This window comes from Melospiza georgiana, chromosome 11 (assembly GCF_028018845.1).
Source record: "Melospiza georgiana isolate bMelGeo1 chromosome 11, bMelGeo1.pri, whole genome shotgun sequence".
Taxonomy (NCBI): domain Eukaryota; kingdom Metazoa; phylum Chordata; class Aves; order Passeriformes; family Passerellidae; genus Melospiza; species Melospiza georgiana.
The window spans coordinates 15,843,702-15,858,502 of NC_080440.1; the positions used below are offsets into that span (position 1 = coordinate 15,843,702).

The following is a 14,801-nucleotide window of genomic DNA, read 5'->3' on the forward strand; positions in this document are numbered from 1 at the left end:
TAGTTTCCTAATCTGCTGGGATAACCTCTGAAGACATGATAGACATGATGTTGAAGGTGTTGCAGCTGCCAGAATACGTGGAGAAATGAAAATAATTTAAATAAGTCCACTGTTTTTTTTCCCAGCCATTTGGTTTTGAAAAGTAGAATTGTCCCAATATTTCCCAGTCTTTGCTTCCGTGTGTCTTTGACATACTAAAAAAAAAGGGGAGGAGAGGGAACTGCTTGGAGAGATGAGTGATTGGAGTAATCAGGAAAACAGTCTGATGGTCCTGTTGTCAGTTTGACAAGATTTGGAACAGCTTTTTCGTTGGATTTGAACGCTGAAACACAATCAGGGAAAAATTTATCGTATAGGAAGAAGAAACTCATAGAGCTTAATGATTAGGCATGGAGCCAGTTTGCAGACATGGGGTGTGTTCTGAAGTCAGGAGTGTGAGCAGAGAAGCCAAGCTGAGCACAGCAGAGGCAGGAACAGTGTCCTTGAAGGCTGTCCTTTGCTGGCCCTCCAGTGTTCATTTGCAGACAGGGATTGTGACCCATGACAAACCTTGATTAGCATGATTGTAATTACAAAAGCAGCATGGCTGGGCTGGAAGCTGTTTCCAGTAACTGAGACACCTTCTCTATGTTTTATGTAGGGTAAAAATGTATAGAGTTGACTGATCAGAGCAGATATTAATTGGGACATGGGACTAGGGAGGGGAGAGGCTGGGAACAGACTGGAATCATTCTTTCCCCTTCTAAGAATCTTACAAAGAGATCTTGCAAATTCTTTACAAACTGCTGCTGTTTCTGCAAACCCTGAATTACTGTCAAAGGTTCTGCAAATATTCAATCTCCTATTGCCAGGGATGCCTTCTGAATTGTGCCTTTTTGATGAAGGGGGTCTGTCTTCAGCAATCCAGAAAGCAGGCCAATGTAAAAGCCTTGCTGTGCAGACAGCCTGCTTTTTATCCCCTCCCTCACCTTTATTGTCCTAATAATCTCTAAATAAATGTGTAGATGTGGCACTTGGGGACATGGTTTAACAATGGCCTTGGTGGTGCAGGATTAGTGGTTGGACTTGATGATCTTAAAGATCTTTTTCAACCTAAACAATTCAGTGATTCTGTGACAATATTTTCAAGTTTTTTTTCATAGAACCAGGCTCTGGAGGTAGGTTTGCACTGTGAAGGGCTTGAGCCTTCTGTCTGCTCAGTTCCTCAAATTCAAGAGAAAGGCTTTAAACTGAGCACAGGAGGAATGCTCAAGTTTGCTGTGCAATGGAGAGGCCCTCAGGTGGCCATTTCTGAGCATTTTGGGGTCTCCTTTGGCAAGTGGCTCAGGGCTGTGTCTGAGCTGTAGCTCCCAGTGCTGCTGCTGGCAGGCATTCCCTAATAAAGCAGTGCAGGGACACCATTCCCTGGGCTTGTCTGCAGAGCCCAGCACAGCTGAGGGGAGTGCATCCAGCAAGCTCTGCATCAATGAACACTGACTGTGCCTTGAGATTCCAGGAAGATTTTAATATATTAAGTATCTAACAGACCACACTGCAGCTTCCTGGGGAGGGGTCCAAGTATTTAATCTGCTTTACAACTGCCTTGATATCATAACAGCAAATGGATCATTCAGAGCTGGAGAGGCACTTAGAAAGCACTTCTATTGTAAAAAATAAATCTTGATAAATAGCAGAAATTATGTAGAATGTAGGAAATTGTATTCAGTTACCTGGGCACAAATGGAGAATAATTGACTTGGCAGCAAATCAGAGGAAAACTGGGAGGTGGCTCTGTGTGCCAGAGTCACAGTGAAGAGCTGGATGTGGTTTCTTGGGAGGCATCATCACTTTGGATGTGGTGATGGGACTTAGAGACTCAGATCTAGAAATATGCCAAAGCTTATCATAGATTGTGCAGTCACTGGCTGTTTTCTGTGCCCAAGATATGGACAGGAAGAAATCAGTTTAATGGGTAGCAAGGGTGACTGAAGCTGTGTATTAGAATCATAGAATACCAGGCTGGAAGGGACTTCAAGGATCATCCAGCCTTTCTTGGCAAAAAGGAAAAGAAAATCCATCTAATAAGAATAGTAGAGCAATGTAAAACTCCTAACAAAGGAGTGTGCTGAGATGTTCTTAAAGGAAATCCAAAAAAAATAAGAAGAAAAAAGGACATTTTTGAGGTAATTTTAGCTTTCTTATTATTCCTTTACTACACAAGGTCTGCATAGACTGTAGAGGACAGATAAGGCCCTGAAATATCATTTTAAAAGTGGCAGTCATGGTAGAGTACAATGCCAAGGAGAGTGACTTATGAATACAAGTGAAATGTTGGGATAACTTGGACATAGATTAATGGAATGTGAAGCCTTTCATCTCTCAGACACTGGTTTCAATTTAAACTGGATCAGTGTGAGGTTTATCTTAAATTATCTTGTAGCAGTTGGCACCTCATGGAGATTTGTACCAGAATGGAGCCATGCAAGTGTTCCCTGGCAAGTTGGGACTGACTAACCCAGCTCATGAGTTCCACATCAGGGTTTGTCTCTCCTGTTCTCTAGCTCCATGTTAACCCCTTCACTGCTTTTGCATGTTCATCAGGGTGGGCTTTGCCTTCCATGTCATGAACTTTTGAACTGAGCATTTAAACCTTGTTCCAGCAACAGTAAGTCTGCTTGTAGTTTCAGTACAAGTATTCCCTCTTTTATTTTGTTGAGTTTAAATGCTAGATCTATGAACATTTTACAGTTTCTGTTCTTTTTTTTTTTTTTTTTTTTTTTTTTTTTTTTTTTTTTTTTTTTTTTTTTTGTGTGTGGCTTTCAGAGAGAGGAAAAACTCTGGTTCAGAGGAAACCCACCATGTATCCCGAATGGAAATCGACTTTTGACGCCCACATTTACGAGGGCCGGGTGATCCAGATCGTGCTGATGAAAGCAGCAGAAGAGCCCCTGTCTGAGGTGACTGTGGGTGTGTCAGTGCTGGCAGAAAGGTGCAAGAAAGGCAATGGCAAAGCAGAGTTCTGGGTAAGGAAAAAGATTAATTCCTCCAAATTGCTGACCTAGTTTTGCATCTTTCAATCTGAATGAATGCCTTGTGCCTTTGAGGCTTACAGATTTTCCTAGGTCAGTAGAATCTCTCTAGTTTGTATTCACCTGTTACACTTGGGGCTTTTTTTTCACACCTCAATTTCTAAGACAAGAGCAATTATTCAGAAGAGTAAAAGCTAATAGTAATCAGTTTTAGCCAGTTCAGTGGTCTCAAATCCTCTGTGGTACCTCAGAACAGGTACCACATTGACATCATCAGTGTTAAACTTGCTCTGCACAACCATGACTTGGACAGAGCATCATGGCCAGCAAAGAGACCACTTAGCATAGCCTGTAAGGTTGTTTTTGTGTGTGGGGAGACAGCCTGGCATTAATAGCTGTAACTGAGGTCTTGGCCTGCTGTAAACTTTGCTGGGCAAATGTTCTGAGTGTCAGACCCTGCCTTAGAGAATAACTCCCTCATTATCCCGGTAGGATGGTGGGATTTCTGGGGATATGTTCCTGGGTGTATCTCATGTAACTGTGGTTTGGTTTTGTCCGGGGACTGGATTTTTCATCCCAAGTTGTATTTAGGGTAACCCAGGGGTACTTTGCTCTGTGCTGGAGTGAAGATTGAGTCGCTCTTACGTGGTTAAGGGTTTCTTATCTTTTATGAAGGCAGCAGTTTAAGAATTAGTGGCTACATTCTGAGCACAGGAACTGACCTCAGCTGTTGGCTTAAAAAAGCACTTTTTTTTTTGCTGGTCTGGAGGATTTGCCACAGAAACCATGTGTAATGGTTTTGAGGAGGGAAGGAAAATAAATTTTGATTATACCACTTTATTTCATTGCCAGCAACAGCATTTGATATCGCTATGGTCTGTACTCTCAATAAACATATAAAGGATTGTATAGACCTCTTTTAAAACTGGGTTCCTGTGCAGATTGAGTTTACTAACAGTGAAAACAGAAGCCAGCAAACTCTTTGCAGAACGGGAAAGGGCTGTGGACAAACAATGTGAACTCTGACCGTGCTGAACTCCTGGGGACACATCAAAGCCATGCAGCACACGAGGAAAAGCAGGAGAATAAAAGCCCCTGACTCAGCTGCCATAGAGAGATATGGAAGAGGATTGTAATCAAATAGTTATTGCATAGTCTACTTTCATACCCTAGAAAGAGCTGTTTAAATTCCTGAGAGATGCAGTCAGCCACACACTTCACTGTTGCTATCTTTCTTTCCACAGCTTGACCTTCAGCCTCAGGGGAAGGTGCTGATGGCTGTGCAGTACTTTTTGGAAGATGCAGGTATTGTCAATAGTTTCTTTTCAGTCAGTTATGTGAAAAAGGTGATTGCTTTTTTGCAGAGCACAGAATGATGTACCTTACAAAAAAAATTACCTGAGTAGAATCTTATTAATTCATTTTATTCATTTGCTTTCCTGGTGTTTATTTGGGTTGGGGGTTTTCTTTGGTTGGTTGGTTGGTTTTTTGTTGGGGTTTTTTTGTTGTTGTTATTTGCACTCATGGCAGGATTTGTTCATTTCTAAATGCTGTTGCATTTAGGCACTTTTACATCTTTGATGTGTCTATTCTCATGTTTTGATGTGATGGAAAATATACTATCTGTTCCTTTTTAGGTGCAAAGAAGTTGAATCTCTTGCTCTAGCTTATGTGGGAATTTTTTTTGTGGATTGGAGCAGTGGGTCTGATTTTCCTGGGATTCAGACATCCTATTCACTAATTACAGAAACTGATTGTAGGAATGAGGGAATAGTTTAGTATTAAAATGCAAATCTAGTCAATGATCTGATGTACCAGTTTAAAAGTGAACAGCCTGTCTGTTTCAGAAACCTACCCAGGCTCCTTGGAAATGAACTAGGAGGGAAACTTCAAGTACAGTGATAAAGCCAAGAATTTTGGTGTGGATTTGTGTATCTGGGGAGTCCTTTCCTAAAGGAAATGCAGTAAACCTCACAACTTGCTCAGCTTGTAGTTAAGACTTTCTCATACTAGGAGTCGTGAAACCATTATTTCTTGGGAATAATATTGTAATTATAATATAACTGGTCTGCCAGATTAGCCTACCAGTCTTATAAGGTTTAATAGTATGTGTTAATAAAGAACTGAAAAGACTAAGCAGGACATTTTGAAGCATGGGTGGGTTTTTTCCCCCACAGACATTCATATTCACAGTTCTGCTCTCCAGACAAGTTCATTGAGAAGGTACCATACATTTTTGTGCATTCTGTACAGAAGATACTGAAGACAGAATGTGATGGGCATAGGTTACATTTCAGAGGTGATGTTTTATCTTTGTGATGGCAACAAAACCCAGCCTACGTGCTTGTGGGTCTGGTGTCTAAGGAAAGTCAACACTTTAAAGCAAAATTTAAAAAAAATACTTTTTCAAGTATTTTTCAAGGGATTTTCAAGAGTCTGTAAATGGGAGCTTTTCTCAGGTTTGCATTTAAACTGGTATGAGCCATTATATTAGGAAATATTTATCTTGGTCATTGTCATAGTTTCCTGTGCAAGGCTGTTTCATGGGGCAGTGGCACTCTGATCATACATATCTAATGCAATATACAGAAATCAATTTCTCCTGGACACCCAGAAGTTTCTCAAGCAAACCTGTACAAACCCAGTTTCTGTATTTTCAGTTGTTTATTTAGTGAGACTGAAACATATTTCCTCCTCTCCACACAGACATGTGGAAAAGTAGAGATGGCATAAGTGAAAACCTTCCATAATTTATTATTAGCTGTTAGTAGGAAGGTAATATAATTGTGTTCTGAAAGTACTATATTAATTTTACTCAGTAATCAAAATAATTTAAAAATAGATACAATGTTCTTGCAGTTCTTTTTATTGCCTTTATTAGGGATTGCAGATGGTGGTAGATGAAGCCTAAATACCAATCAGATCATTAAGTCATGCATTTATATTCTAATTGGCAAGTTAATAGTCACATCTTAATGCACTTTTTTGACCATTGACATTTGCAATGAGTTCCTATTTACCTTCTGCTTTATATGAAATTAGTCACCAGTACATTTTTGGTAACTAAACCACAGAGGTGATGGAAATTGCCTTTCAAGACTTTTATACTTCTACATTTTGTGAAGGAAAGTCACTCAATCTGATACTTTAATGTGAACACTGCAAATATCAATATATTTTAACAAACTACTCCTCCTCAAGGTTGTAAACCTCCCTTATGTCAGTGTGTAATGCTGCTAAATAGGCAAACACTGATTTTTGGCTCATCATTGCACTGCTGTAAATGTTCTCTCCAGTTAAATCAGCACTTAGCAGTGTGAGAGCAGAGAGGTTTGCTGGTGCAGTGCAAGCTCCATTTTTTGTGCCAAGCTCCATTCCCCACCCTGCTGAAACCCTCAGGGACAGCTCACATTCCTTCCTGTGCACTTGTCCCTTTGCTCTCCCTCTGGCCTGCCTTTGCATGCTGAGCTCTGTGGTAGCTGTGTTTCTAAAATACTAAAAAAGGCTTGTTCTGAAACTGGTATTTCAGCTGTTCCCTGGTTTATTCAAAGTATTCCCTGGTTTATTCTATTGCTGCCATTTGTATCTTTGAGTTATAGGTGCTACCTTTTGTTTGAAAAGCTCCAAGCATTTCAGAAAAGTGACTAATTCTTTCTTTGGCTTGTTGTGCAAACTGAAGCTGCTGTTTTTCAAACCTTTCTTCTTAGTAGCAAACATCCTGCTACCTTTAGAGAAAACTGCTTTCCTCTGCTGCAGTGGTGCAGAGCAGAGAAATAAGAATGTTACTGCTCCATTAACAGGTATATTCTTAGAGCAAAAAAATCACAGAATAAGCTGGTATTAATGGTTCTTCCATGGTAGACTACACTGAGACTTTTCATTTGAATATTCTTTTTCCAGATTGAGTCCTGACCAGTTAATTTAGAGCTGCATATGAAAAGTTGTACCAATCTTAATGTTTTTTCTTCCTAGACCCTATGAAATGGAGACTGCAGAGCCCTGACTTAGAGTTGTCAAAAAACATTTTGTCTTCTGTCCTGTGATTTGAATATGAGTTTGTGCTGAAACTCAAAAGCTTTTCTCCTAGTGTGTGAAATGCGAGAACAGGGTGTTAACCGCAATTTTAATTTTGAAATTGTTTTCCTTCTACCCCTCCTTCTCTTGTTGTAGTATTGAAACTAGGTTATAATTCTGTAAAGCAGCTTTAGTTTTAATAGGTGGGAGTTGAAATAAGTTTAATGCTCTGCTTGGTCTTTGTTTATTCAAATGTGGTTAATGACCTCGTGGAGTAAGAAAACGCAGAACCTCACTCTCCTGAGTGTCTTGTGCAGTGTGAGCAGCTGTGTGCTTGTGCCTTGGGTTTGAATCCCGAATTGCTCTTTTGCTGGCTACAGCTTCCTGCAGAAAGGGGCAGTGAATTTTTTCTTTAAAATGCCATTAGAAGTGCCAGAAGGTGAGTAATTTGCATACAAACTTTTGATATCTCAATTCTCTGAATTCTGGGAGAGAGACATGAACCAGAGAGCCGCATATATTTTGAATATGTTGTTCTCTGTGTGTTGAGTGTTAGGGAAGCATGAGACTTCAGCATTTTTCTGAGTTATCTGTGAAAAAATAATAGGGTATATAACAGATTTGCCATTTCAGTCTGGAAATTGTATGGCCCTATAGTAAGGTTTAAAGAAACTATCTCTATGGATGAGGTGTGTTGTGGAAGGATGGTCACATTTTTAATAAATAACAGTGATGAGGGCTGAGGAGCCAGAACTGAACCTTGTAATTGTACATGGGGATGTTGGTATGATTTAATCATTTAACTGAGAAAATGCTGTTTCTAGAATTTTGGCAAATGTGGAGGTTATTCAGTGGCACCTCCCATCTCTAATCTGCAGCAGAAATGCAATTGCATGAATTGAACAAAAACATCTGCAGGCTTTATCTTCTGATTTTTCTTTAGGAGAATCAGACAGTTGCAGGTGTAGTGATTTCATAGATAACAGGTTGGTGTGTCTGTGGTTCCTAAGGTAGCTAACATGCTGTGTGGAGCACAGCAAATCTGATATAATTTGCTCCTTCAGTAGAAGTCTGAGATGCTTGAGATCTGTATCTTTAGATCTGTATCTGTTATTGAGGTGCTGTATCTGTTGGTTTTGCTGTGTAATTTGAAAAAGAGAAAAGACCCTTTTTCCAGTTTATTCCTGATTTTATTGCCATAAATGAGGTGCCAGAGGTCTCTGCAGAAGCATTTAGCAAACACTGAGCTGTACAACAAGAGTTCTGTGCACTGAGCATGGGCTGTGTTCACAGTGCAGCTCTGGGTGGGTGGGAGCACTACAAAGGCTGGAGTGTGTTTGGTTTGGGGGGTTTTTAAACCTGGATTGAAAAGCAGGGCTTGTTAAAGCTGGTGCTTTGTTTTACACTTCTCTACCAGGCCATTGGAGAGGTCACACACACACACACATTGGCCATGGCAGGACTTCATCCTGGATTTGTCCAAGGCCAGGCTGGATGGGGCTCTGAGCACCCTGGTCTGGTGCAAGGTATCCCTGCCTGTGGCAGACATTGCAAATAAATGCTCCAACCCAAACCTGTGATCCTCTGAAGAGGGGTAGCACAAAGACCAGAATGATTTAACATAGCAAGTTCATGTCACAGAACTGTAGGCTTTGGGAAACTTCTACTTCTGTAAATGGTTTCTTGAGGTTTTTAACATTTTAATCATTATTAACTGATGATCTTTAAAGCAGTTTTCTCCAGGACCAGGTTAAAGAGCAGTTTGCCTCTGAGACAGTCCATGCTGGGAAAGTCTCCTTTCAGGAACAAGTTTTCCATTTTAATGATTGCTCTGAGAGATTAATATTTTTCTTGACCTGAAGGTGCGCTTAACTTTCAAACAAAGCCAAGTGCAAGGCTGCAGAACAGCAGAAGGAGACAGACACTGAACAGAAATGTTAGTGAGGTTTGTAATTAATTATAAAGTTTCAGAAAAATCTCAGCCTGAGGAACCAGCTCAGAAAATTCCTTTCCTGTCCCTGTTTGAAGTCCTGGTTCCTAGACTCTGACAGTAGCACTGTTCTCTTTTCTTTCCACAAACAGCGCCATGAAATGAGCAGGTTAAAATGCAAAATGAACTCTGAAGAGGGTAAATATTTTTTTCAATTCTTTTTTTAAGAAAAACTACTAGGGGTATCCTGAGGTTGTTTTCCTTTGTTGTTGGACTTTTGAGGTTCATTTGAGATGATGTGACATCTCACCTTGAGCTTCATTACAGCTCAGCAGAGCCCCAGCAGTATTATTGTGGTAAATGTTTTCCAGCCAGGGGTTGGGTGTTGTGTTGGTGGCTTGGGCACTGGGAAATGTTCAGCAGGACAGGCCCTGCAGCTGAGCAGAGAATGCAGGGGGGGTTCACAGCAGCCTGGGGGGCTGCACTGCCAATTCCCAGCCCTGCTTCGTGGTTTCTGCATGAATGTCCAGCACAGAGGAGTTCTGGGCGTTTGTGTCAGATCAGCTGCGAGTTTTGAGAAGACACCTTGAAATATACGAGCATGTCAGTGATAAATATTAACCACAGCTCTCAGCAGAGGAAATAGATTATGTTTAATGGTGTGTGCTGGGTCCAAAATGATTAATGTCAACTGCAGGCTGCAGAGGTTACCTGGACCCTAGCTGCTGATTCAGCTGTTCTGTACCTGCTCTTTCTGACCATGTGCTGTTCATGACAAGCATTTCATTTATGGAAATCCTGGCTTGCTTGGAGGGGGAAGCAAAGTTTTTCCCTTTGTGTTTCTCCATCTCCATCATCTCCACCCTGCATCCATACAGTGGTGGTGAAAGTTACTTCCCTGCAGTTGTTGATTGTCTCTGAAATTAAACCTTTATTCTCCAGTTAACTCCATGGTTGGCTGAGCTGCTTAAAACTTTTCTGGAGCAATACACATTAGAGGCAATTTACACATTAAAAATAACTTGTTAAACATGCCCACAGTAAATTGAAATTACGCCATCATTTCAGAGCCACCTCAACTCCAGATGAACCTGACTCACAGCTGCTCTCCAAACTCTGAGCTGCTTCTGAACCAGACAATGTTTTCAGCTATTCTTTGTTATATTGGTTGGTTTTGGCAAGGCAGCTGGTTGTAAAGTCTCTGTGTTCTCACATGCAGATTTTGAGGTTTTGATGTGCTCAAGCATTCTTCCCCATTAAAGTATACTTAGGGAAAATGTGCAAAATAAAAAAAAATAGGAAAAACCCCAAAGTGATTAGTTTATATAATTACCCTCTCAAAGAAATAAGTGTCAATCTCATGTATTTCTCTTAAGTTTGGTATCAGGGCTTCAGACAGGGAGGAAACATTGGTGTTTCCTATAAAAACAAGTTTTGTCAGAGAATTCTGCACACAGTATCACCAATACTAAATTGCTCCATGTATTTCAGCATGAGATGTTTGTTCCTCACTGAACACTTGGTTTGCTTGTTATGGACTTCAGGAAGGCTTTTGTCTGGTAATTTGCTGCATCACAGGTGATCTCCTCAGAGCACTGCCATGAAGCAAAAGGCCTTTCTCTGCTTCCTTGCTGTTACTGATTAAATCTCCATACCAAGACATGCTTTGCTGCAGCAAACACTGTGAGGTATTGCTGCCCTTGTTTCCCTTGCAGCACACCGGTGTGGTTTCCCTGAAGCATTTGGGCAGCAGTGGGTGAGGTCTGTGTGTTTGCTCAGCAGGATCAAACACAGATAGCACAGTTTGCAGACTGCCACAAGCTGAAGTGCAGCAGCTGAAGAGTTTGTGTTGGGTGAATTCAGCAGCCTGTTTGAACAAGGAAAAGGAATCCTGTTCCTGGAGGGACAGGGGTGGCTCAGGGATTGTCACCATGCACACTGGAAGGTCCTTTCAGGGGCTGTCAGGGTGGGGTTTTCTCTGAACCAGGTGGCAAATTTCTCAGAAAAGTACATTAATAACTAGTGGCAAAACCTGGAGACCTTTTTTGAACTTTCTTTTCACTAATATGCTTAACCTTTCCTCAATACCTGAGCTGATGATGCCATTTCTTTTCTAAGACAGCACACGCTGCTGCAGTGTGGCTGCTGCTGGCTGTGACAGATAAATTAGTTTGGGACACTCAGAAAGGTGCCAGATGACAGATTGTGTTCCAGGTTCAGCACTCTGCTGGGGTAGCAGTGGTGGCAGCCAGCTAAAACAAATGACAAGAACCAAGTGCACTTAGCAGCCAGAAAACCAGAGCTCCTGGGTAACTCTGTACTGAGCTCAGGCATTGCACTGAGTGTGACTTGGCAAAGGACACAAATCTGCTCCTGTCAGTGCTAAAAGCAAGGCTCCCCCTGATAGTGATAAAAGGCAGCAATGCAACAGAACAAATTAAAAAAAACTATTATATTGACAATGGGAAAAATGCTCCTCTGGCTCTTTCCTTACTCCATTGCTGTGGAAATTCCCAGCCTGCACACAGCAATATGCTTTTGCCCTCAGCTTTGCAGCACTTGGGACACATGAGCTATGTCCACATTTCTTCCAGGCTGGGACCCACAAGCTGCTGGCCAGAGTTGATGGAGTTAGCAGTTGATCAGCTCCTCATTGCTAGTTCAAGCCTTTTTCTTTTCCTGCTGGATGGGATTGTCCCTCAACAGACAAGAAATGTGTTCTCAGGTTAAATCAGTTACCCAGTCTCTTGATATACCTGCATTGGGTTACCTCTGCTACAAGCCCCAATGACTCAAAAATTCCTAGTTAAGACTAAATAGTCTGAGTTTGTGTCTCAGTCTTACAGCCACAAATTTGCATTTTTATAAAAGAAACTCAGAAGCTTCCTTGGAAATGAGTGAAAATAACCATAACCTCTAATGAGGACCTGTGTGAGCCAGCTGAACTTGGAGCCTCAGAATTTGTTTTTTGTTTTATTCCTTGGCCTAATGCTGCACATGATTTCTATGTGATCCAGTATTAGATGCTGCAATAGATGGGAGCAGGTAGTATTATTGTAATTCTGAATAATTTGACTCCATGGAGGCTAGAAGGGGAAAGGAATGAGAGTGTGACTCATGGAAAGACAAAACATGAATGTTATGAAACAGCAAAATGGAAATGTCTAACTGAAAATCTCCTTTGTCCTTGCTCCTTAATGATCCTGGAGGCTGGAAGAAAGTCACCTTGCATTAGGACGGCCCTGTGGTCACCCAGAAGGTCCTGCAGCAGTTCATCTGAATTTCTGCTGTGGTCCTGGCTCAGGAGGGCCTGTGGAGCAGCAGCATGGAAAGGCTTCTACTCACCTTCCTGCTTCTAATAAAATACTTACTCATATTAAACATAAATCACAGAACACAAATCATAGATTTGTTTTTTCAAGAAACAACAGTGGTTGACACTTCTCTATCAAAACTGTGCTCCATCCCTGCTCTTTGCCCTCAGTTCATCAGCTGAAGGCTTTTTCTGTGTGGGCAGGAGTGGGAAGTGCTTGCACAGAACACCTTGGGAAGCAGTGTGTGCTCCTGAACCACCCCTGATGGACTGAAAGTCTGCAGAATGCAGGTGTAAAATGAACAGAAACATGAGTCAGAAACAGGAAAATAAACTGAACATTTGAGAGAAGCAAATATTAACCTTTGTGATACCTGGAAGTATTAAAAGTGTGTCTTCTTGTGTCCCCCTCAGACTGCAGACAGTCGATGAGGGACGACGAGGGGACAGTAACCATCAACAGGAGAGGAGCCATCAAGCAAGCCAAAATCCACTACATCAAAAGTCATGAATTTATTGCCACCTTCTTTGGACAGCCTACATTTTGCTCTGTCTGCAGAGACTTTGTATGGTAAGAAAGAAAATCTAAGCTTCCCCCACCTCCAAGGGCTAAATTACTGCAAAGTTTGCTTCAGATATACTCAGGCAAAATGACAATTAAATTTGTGTTGGGAAATTAAAGCTATATACTCAATAAGAGCATTTTTATACCTGAGAACTACAGTTGTCTTTCGCACTGAGAAATAGAGCTTGAACATTTTGCCACTGAAATAATAGGCAGAAATTCCATCAGCATCAGGTGATATCTGGTCATGATCATCAGCAGCTCTGCTGATGAGAACAAGAGGGGTGGGTCTGAGAAAATAATGGCCAGGTTTGAGATGTGGAGTGACTGATGGCAGCCTAGAGACCCACAGAGGATTTGGATCCCTTTCATAGTAAGGCTGGTTTTGTCCTAAGTTAGGTTGGGAGGATTTTCCATGTGATTGAAACCTTGGTTTTTTCTGAGTTTTACTCCTAATTTGCTGGTCTGTCAAATACAGGACCTTATCTTCTAAACCCTGCTTTCCTAAGACAGAGGATTCTGATTACCAGAACTTAGACCAATGTATTAATTGGTTGTTTGACATGGTGAAAATAAAATAAAAACCAGCCATCTTTTATTCCAGAAAATGTATTGATTTCCTTTTTTATAATTTGTTTTTCAGGGGACTCAACAAGCAGGGATATAAATGTAGACGTAAGTTGATTTTTAAATTTTTTTTTAATTTCTTCTTATGCTGCTTTCCACATGAATCTGGAGATCATGAAAAAAAATTGTAGATATGCATGGCACAATGCATCATCATTATGGGTAGTAGTAGAAGTTAATATCAATTTTGCACAATAACCAAAGGAACCTATGATTCCTACCTAGGATTTCAGTATCAGATTTAGACTTAGCTATTCTTCTCAGAAGTGTGTAATGCTACACTCATTTATGACAGCAGTTTTTTGTGAAACCTTTTCTAAAGTAAATTACAACTATTGAGGGGTTTAACAGCTGAATTGAAAATCACCTTTGACTTGGCATAGATCTGTGCATTACTCCAAGCAGGGAGGAGCTATCAAAGTGTAGAACTCAAAAGCATAATATTGTCCTTCCTTCTGTTATCAAATGCTGGAGGCATTGGTGATTTAGTTTAGAAATGAAGTTTATGGTAAAAGAAAAGGGGCAGAGCAGCCAGTTTAAAAAATATTATTATCTTGATAGAAAATGCACTTTTGGTGTCTATTGTATGATGCAAAAGGAATGTGATTTTCACATTCTGCCATAAATGCAAATACCTCATCCCATGTATTTATTATCTGAATGAATCCTTTTTTCTCCTTGTGCATGTCTTGAAGAATGCAATGCTGCTATTCATAAGAAATGCATTGATAAAATCATTGGGAGGTGTACTGGTACTGCAGCCAACAGCAGGGACACAATGGTAAGAGCTGAAACAATATATTTAGAGTGTAATTATGTAATTAAACATTGCTGAACTAACAAAACCTTGCACAGAAGCTGACAGCTCCATTTGGGAGATGCCTGGCTGTGCAACCCAGGGTTCTGTCTTTGCTTAAAGCCGTGCAAAGTCCTGTCACAGGCAGTGGGCAAAGCTTCCAAGCGAGCCAAGCATCTGAAAGCTCAGTGAGGGTGGGTGCTGTGTGTGGGCAGAGGCTGTGGCAGGGAGCAGGGCTGAGGTGACATGGCTGTGCCTGTGCTCAGTTCCAGAAGGAGCGCTTCAACATCGACATGCCGCACCGCTTCCGCGTCTACAACTACATGAGCCCCACCTTCTGTGACCACTGCGGCAGCCTGCTCTGGGGGCTGGTCAGGCAGGGGCTCAAGTGTGAAGGTGAGGAGGAGGAGGAGGGAGCTGGCATTCTCTGTGCTTTTCCAGTGTTCCCCCACCGGGACTGCTGGTGGTGCACACCGTGCCTTTCCTTGTGTCGGGTAGGGTGGGATTCGTCTCGTCCATAGGGGGTGAAAAAGCTTTTGTGCAAAAGA

At 41.4% G+C, this 14,801-nt stretch overlaps 1 protein-coding gene across 3 annotated transcripts in view; it reads left to right on the forward strand.

Moving 5' to 3' along the window:
* Positions 1-14,801, forward strand: part of PRKCD (protein kinase C delta) — a 60,101-nt gene that overhangs the window by 35,584 nt on the left and 9,716 nt on the right. For all 3 annotated transcript variants that reach the window (XM_058032281.1, XM_058032280.1, XM_058032282.1), the window contains exons 3-8: positions 2,803-3,002; positions 4,253-4,313; positions 12,680-12,836; positions 13,474-13,505; positions 14,153-14,238; positions 14,520-14,649. In XM_058032281.1, the coding sequence (XP_057888264.1) occupies positions 2,803-3,002; positions 4,253-4,313; positions 12,680-12,836; positions 13,474-13,505; positions 14,153-14,238; positions 14,520-14,649 (666 nt within the window). The remainder of the gene's footprint in view (positions 1-2,802; positions 3,003-4,252; positions 4,314-12,679; positions 12,837-13,473; positions 13,506-14,152; positions 14,239-14,519; positions 14,650-14,801) is intronic.